The sequence below is a fragment of the Nicotiana attenuata genome, chromosome 7 (assembly GCF_001879085.1).
Source record: "Nicotiana attenuata strain UT chromosome 7, NIATTr2, whole genome shotgun sequence".
Classification (NCBI taxonomy): Eukaryota; Viridiplantae; Streptophyta; class Magnoliopsida; order Solanales; family Solanaceae; genus Nicotiana; species Nicotiana attenuata.
The window spans coordinates 6,374,191-6,390,453 of NC_031995.1; the positions used below are offsets into that span (position 1 = coordinate 6,374,191).

Consider the following 16,263-nt stretch of genomic DNA (forward strand, 5'->3'; position numbering starts at 1 on the left):
TAATGATATTATTCCCCAAAGGAACTAGATAATAGTAACACCTTTTTTTCCATAATAACTCTACCTATTTACTTTTCTATTCTTTTCTTTCTACAAAATCACCATTTACTATTTAAATTCATTGCGGTAAGATGTGAAATTCAGAAATTTTGTAAAAAGAAAAGTCTCATTTCTTTCCATTTCTTTTTAATTTCTCTTTTTTCTCTATTCATTTTGTTAAATCGTGTTATCTTTGGTTCTGGTCCCTTGGGAACGGAAAACTGAGTTGTTGACTTTATAATATTTTCAGCAGCAAATGTAAATTAAAATAATAAAAATAAACAAAAAGAGAAACCTAAGGAAATAACAATAAATACCTGGAAAATGCAAGATTGGAGAATTGTTGAAAACTGAAAAGATTTTCCAATGATTAAGAAATATTACAGCAGCAAGTAAGTAAGAGAAGAAGGAGAGAAAGGAGAAGAATTCTCATTTAAGAGAATTCCTCCCCAAGCTAAAACAAATTCTTCTCCTCTTAGTTTCTTCTGTAATGTTTTATGCTTGCCTCTTCCTGAGGTTGTCCTCATTTCTGCTCTAAACACCACTATTTTTTTTTCCTTTTTTATTTTATTTATTATTGTATGAAAATATGATATTGGTATCTTAAATTTAATATTCTCGTGTTATACACGTATTACCATTTAATGTAAAAATCTTTTAATTTCATTGCAAATTTGTCTAGATACTGATTGCCAAAAGATTCAAGGATACTTGGAATAACAACTTCTTAAAAAAAGAAAAAGTCATTACATATTTTCCCTTTCCTCTATTTTTCCTTTTTAATTTTTGAAGGAGAAGATGATTAGCCGTACTTATTTCACTACTACCCTTATTTTATTTTGGCATGATAATAATGTAAAATGAACTTAAATAAAGAAGTGAGGATTAATATCGACTTTATATAAGATTGAGGCGCAGTAGTTATTGTTATTAAGATGATTACCCGGGGTGGGTGGTGTTGAGGGGGTTATATAAATAGGCTTAATCTCTCGAAAATAATAGTAGAAAATAAGCTGTAAATTGTGACGTCGAATTTAAAAAATGCTGGCACTACAAAGTTAAAGTCGGCTATTTGAATCCTCACTGTTCATATACAAATGGAGAAGAAAAATAAAGAGTAGCAATCAGTTGAAACCTTCAATTCTTCATCATTTTTGGCCAGTCTGAAAAGGACTCAATCATTATTGGGCATAAGAATTTCAGAATGACTCTAGACATTGTGCAGAAATTGGAAATAACCAAGTCCAAACTTGAATAAATAGAGGAGGATGTTACAAATTTGTACTTTTTCAGTTGGATATAGCTAAAATCTGCAAAAATAACCAGTATTTTCTTTATTCCAATAAGAAAAGTAACACCCTATTTGGTAACTGTTAGACTTTAAGCTATTGGGTTTTAAAGTAGAAAAAGTGTGAATTGGAAATGGAGGGAAATTGAAAATTTGAAGAAGTGAACTTTTGTCTTGCACTTTGTCCCTCATTGGTGAGGGACAACCACATTTGTGTGCTTATATATAGAATCACTTCTTAAATCTCTTAAAAGGAGTTGAAGAGAATGAACCCTCGTGCCGTAGTCGCTCGGCTCGGCTTTGGATTTGGATTTGGATTTGGATTTGTCAAATGATCGATAAGATTATTTTTGGACAAAATTTATTTAATTATTTAATAATTAGGCAGCGTATTCTTCTGAAAAGTCACCTTTTGGATGTTCCGAGATCTAGGTTCAAGGAGCTCAAACAAAGTTGTGATTGACCGATTACCTAAGTTTGATGAGGTATTTATCAAATAGTGTCAATCTAAAGGATTACACGTTTAGGAATCACCTATGTAAGTGTGAAGTGGAAGCCGCTTCAATGAGAATTCTGTAAGGCCAATTCTCTACGCACTTATGAAACCAGGCGGTATTCATGGCTAAAACGAACACAACAATGAGAACCAAAAGACGGTTAAGGGTTGGTTGTGTGACATATGGTTGTCTAGGTATACACTAAAGTTCGACGGTTCAAAGATATCAAATCTACCGATTGACCGAGTATATCCGACATATGTTCACTACGGAAAGTTCAAAGGAAAACCTACTTATCCAGATGCAATTAATCCTTACTTACAAAATCACATAGCTTTCATCTATGATCTTTCTTGATACAACCATTCCCATTCATGTGGGGGATTGTTGGACTATAAGCCATTGGGCTTTAAAGTAGAAGAAGTGTGAATTGGAAATGGAGGGAAATTGAAAATTTGAAGAAGTGAACTTTTGTCTTGCACTTTGTCCCTCATTGGTGAGGGACAACCACATTTGTGTGCTTATATATAGAATCACTTCTTAAAGCTCTTAAAAGGAGTTGAAGAGAATGAACCCTCGCGCCGTCGTCGTCGCTCGCTTGGCTCGGCTTCGGCTTCGGCTTCTCTGGCCGTTGTTCTGCCGCGACCGCGGTAGAACCGCGGCAGGCAGGTTCAGAAAGCCTCTCTGACCGCGGTTCTGCCGCGACCTTCAGACACCTCTTCTGATAATTGCCTATAAATTCTGAGGCAAGGCTCCATTTTCTACACACGAAAAATACTCCAGAACTTCTTTCTTTCTGAATATACTGCATCCTAATTCGCAGTCTCTCTCTCTCAAATTCGTAAGTGTGATTTTGCTCCATTCTTTAAGTTCGTTGGTATCGTGCAGTTTGTATTGCCACTGTTGCAGGAAGGTTTATTCCGTTTTATCCTGGGAGGATTTAATCCATTACCTTGGCAACGTGTGAGGGGGTTAAAATTCCTTAAGGACACACAAGCAAATTGTGGACTCGGAATATTTCTTAAACTCTTCTGTTTTTCCAGTTTCTTTTATTTTTCTAACAGTTTTTTCTGATTTTGTGTTTTAACACAGTAGCGCTCACAGCGCCCGCGCGAATGTGTGATGATTCGTGCATCGGAAATCTTTTGTCACACTTGGTAATTCTTTAAGTTCTTTTTGGGTGTCAGGCCAATTTATATAAGTTAACTATAATACAGTTAGACAAGTAATACAACACAATCTTGTAAAAACACACCACACAATAAGTAATTTTTTTAATAAGTAACTTTCGAAGCCTCATTATTGAGTACTATATAGTTTATAATAGAACATTATTGAAATCATAACATTAATACAAGCTGAGGAGATATGACCATATATCTCAAACATTAGCCTTAATAGCAGAGCTATAACCATTGTCAAAAAATTTAGACCAAAGCATAACACCACCATACTTAGGTGAACCATTAATTAATGGTAAAACCTGAGAAACAAGAACATCAGATGGTATAAAACCACTTCCAGCTGCTCCTTGAGCTGCAGGCAACCCGAGAAAAATTTTTCCAGCTTGAATCGCGTTCCACTGATTCCAGTAATTTTTTAAATTATCCGCGCTCCCACCGGAGTATTGACAAGGTGGATTATTGTAAAATTGAACCCAAACATAGTCAAATAAGCCAGTGGTAAGTGCACCATTTAGCCATTTATCTGGGAATGGACATTGTGGTGCTGCAGTTAAGTATACTTTCCTTTGTTGGCTAAATTGTGATAGAGCTCTTGCTAATTCATCCCAATGTTGTGTTGTCCCTTTTTCTATATCAAAATCAATTCCATCTAGAATTGCATCTCCTAGTGGACGTGAGTTTGATTGGCCTCCAAGATAGTTGTTCCACAAATAATTTGCTACATTCCTGTAAAAGTAATTGGCAAATAATTAGCTCCAAAGTGGTCACAAAGTGCAAAGCACAAAAGGTATATGTCATGACATGTATAAAACTTTGCCACGGAATAACGTAAAATGAAAAGTTAAAAGTTGAAGAGTTTTCAAATACATAAAGGTATCACTCTTTTTAGAATAGACTAATAAGGATAGAATATCATATAAAATGTAACAATTAATGAGAATAATATCTTAGATGAGTTTTCCTTGTGTGTCAATTTATTTAATATTCGAGAATGGAGAAATTCTTGGTAGGGAGTGTGTCACTCTTAATATGCTCTATGCGATGAAAATTTGAATTAGTCGGGCTAGTGGATTCCTGTAATTGTTTGTTGGGCTCAACCGGCCTAGATAAGCTTAATATGGTGTGATATTGTCCGCTTTAACCCAAGTCCTCTTGGTTTTGCCAAAAGACCTCAAACCGTTAGCAATATTCGCACACATTACATGTAGCATCTGAATTTTTCAGCTACCAATATGAAACTTTCTTCGCACATTCAACATTTCCGAACACCACATGATTAAATCAGAAAAAATAATATTCATATAATAGTAGATAATTAAAAAAAGGAATAATTGATGTAAAGACTAAATTGACTCTATGATACTACTCCCTCTGGTCCAAAAAAAGTGATTTTTTGGATGTTTTCACACAGATTAAGAAATTCACCTTTAACATTAATTAGCAATAAAATTGACCATATTAACCTTTACTATCTCTTCACATAAACACTCCTAACACATACTCCAACACTATTTACTCTAAGGGCAATGTAGGAAAAAAATATTCATTCTTGAAATCTGAAATTACTTATTTTGGACGACAAAAAAAGAGCTAAAAAATTACTTATTGTGGACCGGAGGAAGTAATATAAATCTTACCTCGCATCATCAGCAGAAGAAAGAAAATAGCTTCCAGCACCACCACCAATAGAAAGCATAACTTTGATTCCTTGGTTTTGACAAGCTCTAATGTCATTGCTTAAGCCAGTGCATGTACCAACATTGGGATTACAATGACCAGCTAAATTTAGCACTGGATTTTGGCCATTGCCAAAAACTACAAGGAAAGCAATATTGACAATGGCATAGTTATTTGTTGCACAAGTGTCAGCCAAGCTACCTTCATTCCCATTTTGGCCCCAATAAATTACTATATCCCCTGCTTCTAGTTTTAGTGCTAGGAGAAGTAGCACTAATGCTGTGAAAAGAAAACTATATTTGATACCCATAAGTTTAAGTTTTGTTTGTGTGTGTGCTAACAATTCAAATTATTGGATAGATTGTATCAAGATTGAGAAGCATACATGTTATTTATAGTTGGTGGATGTGTACTTGCTTGGTATTTCGTGGAAATTTACATAGTTGACTTGAGGTCAACTTTCTGTTAATCATTCACTGAACGCGGGGTCCGAAAAGGGCCGATCATAAGGGTCTATTGTACGCAGCCTTACCTTGCATTATTGCAAGAGGCTGTTTCCACGACTTGAGTATATGATCTCCTGATCACATGGCAGCTACTTACCAGTTACGTCAAGGCTCCCCTTCGTCTTGTTTATGTAAACAAAAAATAAAGTAAGATTTCTACATATATTATAAGGGTGGTTCAATTCTTACTGTCCTTTTTTTTCCTTCCTCTTTCTCTTTCCCTCGTTGTAATGGAAAAAAAATTATACGCAGGATAAGGTGTGAGATTAAGTGGGCGTTTGGACATAAGAATTGTAAAATTACAACAAAAAAAAGGTAAAAAAAGATTTCAAGTGAAAATGGTATTTAAAAATTAGAGTTGTGTTTGGACATGAATATAATTTGATTGTTTTTGAAGTTTTGTAAGTGATCTAAGTGAAAATTTTGAAAAACAACTTTTAGGAGTTCTTTAAATTTTCGAAAAATTCCAAACTTCATCTTCAAGTGAAAATTGAAAATTTTATGGCCAAACACTGATTTCGAAAAAAAGTGAAAAAAAATCTTATGTCCAAACGGGCTCTAAATTTATATTGCGTTTCGTGATGTTATGGATTTATCTTGGGATAAATTTATACCGTCACCAAACACAATATAACTTTTATCTCACAGACTTAATCCTAAATATTCCATCTTATCCCGTCAAACTTAGGATTAGTTTATCCTACCTTTTAGGTAGAATAAAATTAGTCGAGAAATTATAATCCCAGGACTATAACCCCGGAATAATTTAGTGTGCCTACCAAACGACTCCGACAGTAACATATTCCAATTAGTGAAGAAAAATAAAGTTAAGTATGAAATAAAAGAACTAAAGAAAGTGTATATCCTAGTAAATTTATGAACAGTACCAAGTCTCTTCCAGTTTCTCATGTTCCATTTGGTTCAAGGAAACTTCTTGAGGACTTAATTTTCAAGACTTTGAGGTTGTAAACAGTATAATCATTATTGGATTAAGACAGAAGCTAGTATTTTTCTGGTGCAAAATATTCAAGAGTTCCCACTTGTTGACTTTAGAGCTTGTAATACAAGGAAACATAAAAGCTAAATTTCCACAAACACTAGAAGATAGTTAAATCTTGACTAGGTGACAATCTGTTTGTGTGATATGTTTGTGTATACACTAGTTTCTAGTCACGCGCCAAAGAGCGTGTATCCCATATTAATTAGTATAATTTTAAAAATCATAATTTAATTAAGATATTTAGTTTTGAACCGAGTGTCACTTTCCTTCGGAGATTTCTCAGTTATAAAAAAAATGTTCTACTATTATTTTATGAATGACACATTGTTTTTACATATCATTGCTAGGGGTATTCAAAACTGATCCGAAACCGAAAACCGATCCGAATCGAAGCTTAATGGATTACTGGTAACGGCTTAACGGCTTAACGGACGGGGAACGGATTGAATTTTTTTTATTAACGGCTTATCGGTTTGGGGGCGGATTATTCAATTTTTTTAACGGATAATTCGTTAACCCGTTAAGAATATAAATATATATATAAAATTTATTTTTATTTATATATATTAAATATAAAAAAACAAAAACCCTTGAACTTGAATAATCAAAAACAAACCCGTCTTTGTTCTGTCTCTATAGTCTATAGTCTATCTATTCTCTAAGACTAAAACTAACGCATTCCTAATTCCTAAATAATCAAAAGACAAAATCATAGAAACCCTAACGCCTAAACCAGCAGCCACCGGCCACCAGTCCTCGTCGTCGTCGACTTCTACCAGCCACCGGTCTCCCACTCGCCGTCTCGTCTCTCCCTCTTGCAGCTTCTTATCTTCTTATCCAAGTACTCTTACTTATGGTTCCCATCAAAATCAACATATCAGAAGTTTGCTAGTCATTTTTTTCTTTTCAATTTACAGTTTTTTCTTACTATTTGTTGTTGAATTTGCCGATTTTGTTAAACGGATATGTTTACAGTAGGAAGAAGGTAGTAAATTGTGACATTTTCCATGTTTCAATTTTCTGCTTCTGAAATGAATTCACAGGAGCTGCTTCTTTGGTTTTTAGAACAATTTGTAGTAAGAAAATTTATCTAGTGGTTTAGTAGGGGGTTGACGAGATTCAGCTAGATTGTCATAAAAAATGCCATTTTCTAACATCATGAATAAGTTTTTTGGTTTTTGTTGGGACTTTAAAGAGGAGTATTTCTCACAAATTCCAACTACAGTAGAGGTGCAATCTGAGGCAACTCAAGTAGTTGAAGAAGTTGTTGTTGATTTTGATAATTTTAGGGTTTTCTTCTTCGTCTTCATTTCTCCATTCTTATGTTTTGTACTGTGCAAACTAATCGTATTTGTACTGTGCAAACTAATCGCTAGCTAGATTAAATTATATTATGCATTACCAGCTAAGCTAATTTGGCAAAATACTCTTAAGAAATTCATAGTTGAAATTGTTAGGAAGAAGAATGTTCTCAGTTTCAACCTTTTAGAAGTAAGTTGCTTTGAAGTGAACCAAAAGATGAAAACTTCCAATTCGGCCTCATTTTGCGTATTTGCTATCATCATCATGAAAGGGGAAACATCGTAGGTCAGTAATTGCCTAGTGTTTACCCTCAAAATCGAATAGCAATTGAAATTTGTAAATGGTTTTAAGAATATATGGATTAGATTGATACAAAGCGATAAATTTAAATAAAGTATGATAAAGTAAATTCAAACCACACGAATTGAAGTTACAGCCTTGGGAGGTGGGCTACCCTTGAACAAAGTGTACTTCGATCAGTGTCAAGACACGATTGAAGAAGAACTTTAAAGAGAAAATAATAGTATATTGCTTCTAAATGTGTGTAATAATGTCCATTTACAAGCAATTAGACCCCCTTTATATAGTAGGGGAGTTCTACTTTAGGTACAATTCTATAAAAGGTAAAAATCTCCTAATTTGCCGGTTCCTTATTGATACGTGCCGAGATTCCCGCCGTAAGACTCGACCGGTGCCGGATACTTCGGCCTTCTGTTATTTCGGTCTTTTGTTGGTTATACTAGCAATGCTTCCTTGAGCTCATTCGGGTTCAGGGTCGATTCAGGGATCATGGACTTGACGTTCTCGAGGACGACATTCTGACCTTATGTTTTGGTTCGATGGGACTCGAGGTCGATATTCAATTTCTTACGTTCCATGCCCGATCTATCATGTAGTGGATGAGCCCGATTTCGACCGTATATAGATAGTCCCCTCGTTTTTTGGAGAGTAAATGACGAGAAATGATATGAGCTTCCGATTCTCACCTCGATACTCCGCGTTAGAAATGACAAAATGGATGAAACGTCTCGTCAGTCACGCCTTAATGACATTAAATGCTTGTCAGTTGCTGGTTGGCTACTCCTGGATTTGAACCGCCGTTTGGAAACTATAAATACCTTATTCTTTATTCATTCAAACTTTACATCCAAACCTTCTCTATTCTTGTTCCTTAGAAATCTCTGCATTTTCTAGCACTTATATTTTGATTTCTTGAGATCTTTGTAAGAACTTTCGCTTGTCTTCATTCCTAATCAAGTATATCCCTTTAACTTCTTCTTTTGAATCTCTTTCCCTCCATTTAAAAAGAAATAGTAAAAACTTCAAAAATAGTTTCCCAAAAAAAAGCTACTTCTACATCACGGTCGGCTGTCGAGGAGACTATTCTGTGTACTGCTGTCAAGAAACTAGTAGCGGAATCCCCCTGGAGCACATTCACACCAGGTGGGTGCTCGGTTGCTGCCAATTTTAAGATTGAGAAACCTCAATCCATACCGGGCCGGTGTGAGAAGGTATCGAGGTATATTTGCTCGATCACTGAAGAAATTCTCCCCACGGTCAAAAAGGAATACAACTGGGTTGATAAGCACGTGGTGGTTCTCGGACCCGAGGAAGATATCACCACCCACGTCGAGGGATATTTAAGTGTTTATACTTATCCCTTTATGCTGGGCCCATTGGACCCGGTTATTATCCAGTTCTGCAAAAGATACGAGGTATGCCTCTGCCAAATTCACCCTTCATTCAAGAGGATCGTGATCCTCTTCCAGTCACCGTCGACCACATTATGCACCTATACAGTCCCCGGCTCTTTCTAGGGGGGGGGGGGAGGGGACTGATTAAACTTGCACGCCGGGCTAGCAAAGCCCCATTCTTGAGTACCGATGAAAAGTGGGATCGAGGTTGGCTAGGCCGTTTTGTACAAATGAGGACCTCGGACCTGATCCCAGCTGAGTACATGCCATTCCCCGAGAAGTGGAACACAAAACGTAGGTAAAGTTTCGTCTTTCCCAAATTTTATTTTTTACTCTCTTTTCCTTGTTATTGGTGTTTGGTGGCGATGCAGCTGTTGCTCGAGTCCCGAACGCATTCCCTAGACTCAAGGAGTGGGTCGACGGCATTGTTACTTCTCGCATTTTCGTACGTTAGAAGTTTCGTCTTCAGTTAATCGACGTAGACTCGGGGATAAGATTATCTTGAGGTTAACGTATTTTCGCTATTTATAACAAGCGAGAAGTAAGTGTCATGAAGGATAAAAGGTACATGAATTAAAGAAAACGAGTTTCGTTGAAAGTGGCCAATTTGGGATAAAATACGAGTCGAGCAATAATACCCGATAATTACAAACTAATACCATGCAAGTTACCATATGACCACGGTAATATAATGTATAATGTATATATATAGTATACTAAAAATAAGTAAAATTTTAAGTAATTTGAGACAATTTTTAAATTATGCGGATCATTAATTAATTATCGGGTAGCAGAACATTACCTAGTTAATTATTAAATTATAATACGTGGCAGCAAGGAAGCTCAAAGCATACGACTAATTAGTCATGTAAAATCAGTGGCATCTACGTGTATAACTCTTAAATAACTAAAGGTATATCAAGATTGGTCTCTTTTAAATTACATCTCCTTTAAGAGATTGATAAAACTTTGGGCAGAGAACAACAAAACAAGTCTTGCCTCCTCATTTCATTCTTAATAAATAGCAGAACGCTAAGCATCTGAAAAGAAAAGATTTCCAACGAAATCTTGCAACAACGCAGTTCCAACGTGAATTTGTTAGAATCGTAGCAACGTAAAATTTTGCTGTTCTAAAGAGGTACGGTGCAATCTTCTTCAAGAGTATTATACGGAGTTTTCCCTACCCCAGGTATGTTAAGACTATCCCTTCCTTCTTTTTGGCATGGTCCAATTATATAGAAGAAATGAGCAAATACACAGTTTTCATAAACGACTCTATTCATAGAAATACTAGGGGTCTTTGTGTTCTTGATTCCTCATGTAACATATTATTATATCTTCTGTTCATGAGTCTCAAAATAATATGCAATTGATAAAGTTTATCCGAAAATAATATTGAGATTTTTAACGTATTTTCATGCATTTTATTCATTTATGCATGTACGTCGACCCATGACCAGACGGCGTTATATACGCATATTTATATGTATATATTTATGTATATGGGATATGGGAAAAAGGTTACCGCATTATATATGCACCACCACCTGATCAGTTGGTATATGTTGATGATGTTGCCCACAGTGGCCGAGATGATATGATGGGATGCCCTCAGTGGCGTGATAATGTTATGTACACCTATACCCATGCATGACACGACATTTATATACACGTGCATAACACTATAAATATTTCAGAATTTACAAAGTTATTCACATTTACAGATGGATTTCTTTATCACATGTTTCATCTATGCCTTTTACGAACAGATTTTCATGCCTTACATACTCAGTACATTTTTCGTACTGACGCCCTATTTCATGGGGCCTGCGTCTCATGCCCGCAGGTGCAGGTAGTCAAGCTGACAGTCCCCCTTCTTAGGATCCCTGATCAGCGAGAGTTGGCGTGCTCCACTTGATCCAGAGTTGCTTTTGATTTTGGCACGATATATTTGTGTGTATATATATATATATATATATATATATATATATATATATATGGGTATGACATGGCTCAGTCCCGTCTTTGTACAGTTATATTTCTATTAAAGGTCTATAGACAGTATGTCTAGTTGGATAGTATGTGGCCTTGCCGGCTTCTAGTTTTGAGATGTATAGTTGTCTATAGCAGCCTTGTCGGCTCGCCCTTTGTATGTTGCATGTATATGTATGTATTTCTTTTTGGGTAGATTTCCTTCATGTACATTATTCTTGTAATTCAGTAGATGTTATTTAGGTTTATATTTTAGACGCATGCTTAGGGGTGTTTGACAGGTAGGACTCGGGAACCTGTCGCGGCCCATCGATTTGGGTCGTGACAGGCATTGTCTCTCAAAAACCATATTCTGAGCGCGCATGGCGCGAACTTTCAAAAGGACGGTGGGAGGCCCATTCTCATGGTGAGGTTCCTTTCCGGAGTGAATAACACTTGGTTTTATTTTGTGTCACTGAGTTCTTACTCGTCTTGTTTCCATTTTCAGGTCTTTCCAAGGATGCCGCAATGAAGCCTACATCCGATAATGAGGATTGCCCCTACCGAGTCCCCTGCTCTGAGACAGGGTGAGGAGAAGAAGAGAAAAAGGGCTCCGAGTTCTTCGAACTCGAAGAAGAAAAACCCGAGGAGGAGGCTGGTGCGCAAATCTAAAGAAAACACCAGTTCTCATGTACCATCATCGGACTCTCTCCGCCGGCTGAGGGACGAATCCAAAGAAGAAGAAGAAGCCTTTGAACTGGTGGCTCGTGTACGGTTGTAGAGCCCCAGAACCAGAGAGAGGCGAGGTCGGTCTGCCTCAAGTCAGAGAGGCCGACGAGGAGGTCGTGATCGGGGCCAGTATGGAGACCGTGGTCAGGGCTAATGTAGGAACGTGGTCGAGGCTTCTCGGGATGAGGGTAGTGCCGCGGAGGATGTACTCGGTGTGATAGACATCACCGAGTTGCCTTCATTCATTGAGTCTATGATCAACGAGGCTCAGGAAGTGAAACCTCGCCCTAACTAGGAGGCCATGGAGCGAACAACCTCTTCCACGACTTTTTTGATGGCGTGGATTCTACCGCCACGGAGGACTTCACCGGTTTGGGTATCTTAGAGGTGCCAAGGAACTTGAATCCAAGGCCAAAAAATTGGCCTATCTCGAGATGATGAAGATTCTGAAGATTTGGGCGAGTCCGAGGGTGGCGGAGACCCCGAAGGCGATAATGCGGCCCCCAGCGAAGACTAGGCCACTTAGGCTCTTTTCAGATATTTTTGTTTTTTGCTTTTTGTATTACTTTTTCGGTTGAGGGTGTTTGGACTTTGTAAAAATTTGTATCGAGGCCATTTCTGTAAAAATCTTTTGATATGTATATAAAGCTTTCTTCCCAACAGCAATTTCTGAGTGTTTTCCTTTGCTTTGTCATTTATTTGCAAACATTAAAATGTCTTAGCATGAAACAGTTAGGTTCTGCTCGGAGGTTCGAACAAGCCTTGCCTTCAATATTATTTTATTTTTAAGGCATCGTAGGGGTTCGGTGTGACCGAAAATATTTCCCCAAAGTACTTATACTTTTTTAGATTATAGTTTGTCGAGGGTAGCCTTTAGAACCGGTTAAGAATCTTTAAGGCCTTGCTGTTTCGTCACGGGTCTCGGACGTCTCCGAGCTGTGTTAATATGGTTGTAGCCTTTTTTAGTTTGGGTGTTGCCCGGTGGGCTCGTTATCCCGAGTTATCCGGGCTTGCCTAAGATAACAGTCCCCGAGTGGGGATGGCCGTAGCCTTTAAAATTCGGGTATTGCCCAATAGGTCTTGTTCCCCCGAACTCCAATTGCTCGGACCGTCCGAGTTTGTTTTCGGACAGCAGTCCCCGAGTGAGAGTGATTGTTCAAACTCGGATTAAGGTGGCCCTTGGGCTCGATGCCTTTAGGGGATCGGATGTAGGAAATTCCTTGAGAAATGCAAGAAATTTTTTAAAAGACAAGATATTTATCCGCAAGGAAGAGACTTTTTTTAATTCTTGTGCATAATAGTTACAAATGTGTACATCTTTGTGCCAGGGCTCGAGCAGTCTATGCGGGCATGGTTCTTTTGACCGTTTGGCTCTTATAATATATCCTATCGATCGAGACCCTTCAATCACGAAGTTTCTTTCCTTGCTAAAGTCGATATCTGAGGATAATACCCCCTAGTATTCGAGGATGATCATAGAGAGAAGCCTCTAATATTGTTGGTGCGATCTTTAACACCAATCCACGAACGACCTTCTATTCTAAGTTAGCACGATCCACTTTTGCCTCGTTAAAAACCTTGTCGGAAAACCATTTGGGACAAACTGGTTCAAGGGAAAAAGAGTGTAACATGTGCTTTCAGACCTAAAAATCTGTACCGCTCCTTGTTGGTTACCTACAAGCATTAGTTCAAAAATAAGTAAAAAGAAATGAATGGGGTCGTACCTTAGCAGTAGTATCGCTTCAAGTGAGTTATGTTCCAGTTATTCGGCAGCCGTTCACCATTCATTATCCCGAGTTTGTACGATCCTTTTCCCGTGACCTCGAGAATTTTGTACGGTCCTTCCCAGTTCGGCCCCAACTTCCCTTCGTTCGGGTTTCGGGTGCTCACCGTGACCTTCCTTAGTACTAAGTCCTCGGTATTGAAGTGTTGAAGTTGGCCCTTAGATTGTAATATCTCTCGATCCGCTATTTTGGGTGGCCAACAAGACAAGGGCGGCTTCGCGCCTTTCATCTAATAGATCCAGGCTTGTACTCATGGCCTCGTCATTCGATTCCCTTATTGCATATCAGAATATGATACTTGATTCTTCGACTTCGACCGGTATTAGAGCTTCAACGTCGTAAACTAATGAGAATGGGGTGGCCCCAGTACTGGACTTCGAGGTCGTACGGTATGCCGATAGGACTTCTGTAATGACCCGACCAGTCGTTTTGCTTTCGGTAACCCTGTCTCCCTAAATGAGACTCCCCCTATTTCTTTTAATATTTTATAACTTGCGGGTATGGTTTGTTCGGGATTTGGAAGGGTTCGGGTTGAAATCAGAACACTTGGTTCCTTAGTTTGGCTTTAAGAGGCCAAGTTTGACTTTGGTCACCATTTTGAGTAAACGACTTCGGAATCAGGATTTGATGGTCCCAATAGGTTCATATGATTATTTTGGACTTGGGCGTATGTTCAGATCGGGTTTTGCATGACCCGGGAGTGTTTCGGCGCTTAATAGTGAAAGTTGGCACATTGAAGGTTTTAGAGTTCTTTAAATTTGGTTTGAAGTAAGATTTGGTGTTATTGAGGTCCGTTTGGTATTCTGAGCCTGGGAATAGTTCCGTATGGTGATTTAAGACTTGCACGCAAAATTTGATGTCATTCCGAGTAGTTTAAGTAGGATTCGACATATTCAGAGTAAGTTGGAAGAACTTGAAGTTCATTAGTTGATTCAATTTGGTTTGGGGTGTGATTCTTAGTCTTGTTGATGTTTTTATGCGTTCCGAGGGTGTGAGTGAGTCTGTTTTATGATTTTCAAACTTGTTGGTATGTTTGGGCGAGGCCCCGAGGGCTGCGGGTGTTAATCGGACGAGGTGCAGAACTCATTTGGCCTAGTAAGTTTAGCTGAAACACCAGGCTTCTGGTGCAATTGCACCGGTGATGCTATGGCCGCAGGTGCAAGCTCGTATAAGCAAGCTGGAGATTGTAGAAGCGGCCTGAGGCTGGCTAAGCCTGGACCGCAGATACAACGAATCTTTCGCAAAAGCGGGTCCTGTTTGCAGAAGCGGGCTCGCAGATGCGAGACGTGGCCACAGGTGCGATCGGCCAGTGACCTGGCATGTTCCGCAGAAGCGGACTGTTGATCGCAGAAGCAGAAGTCCCTTCACAGGTGCGAAAATCGCAGAAGGGAGAACCTTCATTTAAGTCGGGACTTAGGCATTTTGGGCTCATTTATTTCATTCCTTTGGTGATTCTTGGAGCTCTTAAAGAGTGGATTTTAACTAACACTTTGAGGTAAGTAATTTCTACACAATGCGAGTTAAATACATAGATTATGGGTAGATTCAACATGTAAAATTTGTGAAATCACGGGTTTAGATGAAAAACCTAGGTTTTTAATAAAAAATGGGATTTAACTACGAAAATGATTATGGATTTGGTGAAAATTATATATTTGAGTTCATGAGGTTATGGGTAACAACTTTCTTCAAAAAATTTCAGAATTCGGCCTCGCGGGCCCTGGGTGAATTTTAGGGATCTTCCAATTGGGGTTGGGTAATTACTCAAATAGTTAAATTATGAACTTTTGAACGTGTATCGATTAAATTATACAACATTTGTTCGGATCATTTGGCACCGAGTTGAGGCTTTAAAAGTAAGCTATGAGCCTGTTTGCCTTAGCTGATTTAGAGTGGCTGATAAGCATTAGGTGCTGAAAAGCACTTTTAAGTGCTGAAGCTGATTTAAAAAATAAGCAGTTACGTGTTTGGATAAAAGTGCTGAAATTAATAATAAGCAGCTGAAGAACTGGGTATACGAAGAGTTTTATTCTAAAAAGAAGTATTTTAGGGATAGAATAGTAAATATTTTGGTCAAACCTAAAGTGCTTATAAGCTGAAATTTGATAAGTTGGGGAGACCAACTTATGACTTTTGGCTTATTTTTGGCTTATAAGCACTTAACTTATCAGCACTTTTAATTTTACCAAACGCGTAGATAAGCTAAAAAGTGCTTATAAGCCAGTTTGACCAGCTTATAAGCTTAGCCAAACACCCTCTATGTCATGAGGTAAGTCTCTTTTCTTACCTTGTAAGAGGGAATTTACCCTATAGGTGATTTGAATAAGTGTCGGGGATACGTACGCACGAGGTGACAAGATTCCGTGCGTAGCTACTAATTATGCTTATGTCCGGGTAGCTTAGGACCCAAATCATGTTATATTTGCGATGTTTGCACCCTACTTGTTAATTTAAGTTCTTAAATTATATTGGAACTTGATAAAGGAATTGTAAAAGACCGGATTTCATTTACTTGAGTTTTGACGGGTTACTTGATCGTTAATAGGAATTTGGTGATTCTTTGTATATTAACCTCTTAATAATTATTAAATC

General features: G+C 37.9%; 1 protein-coding gene across 1 annotated transcript; it reads right to left on the reverse strand.

The window, feature by feature from the left end:
• LOC109228617 (acidic endochitinase) lies at positions 3,086-5,045 on the reverse strand. Its single transcript, XM_019393771.1, has 2 exons — positions 4,646-5,045; positions 3,086-3,734 (listed from the first exon to the last, which is right to left on the reverse strand). The coding sequence occupies exons 1-2, from the start codon at positions 4,993-4,995 to the stop codon at positions 3,206-3,208; spliced, it is 879 nt and encodes a 292-aa protein (XP_019249316.1). The 5' UTR covers positions 4,996-5,045; the 3' UTR covers positions 3,086-3,205.

Coding starts and splice junctions, on each gene's coding strand:
- LOC109228617 (XM_019393771.1), bottom strand. CDS start 4,995: ATGGGTATCAAATATAGTTTTCTTTTCACAGCATTAGTGCTACTTCTC. Junction 3,735..4,645: donor TCTTCTGCTGATGATGCGAG/GTAAGATTTATA, acceptor TTACTTTTACAG/GAATGTAGCAAATTATTTGT.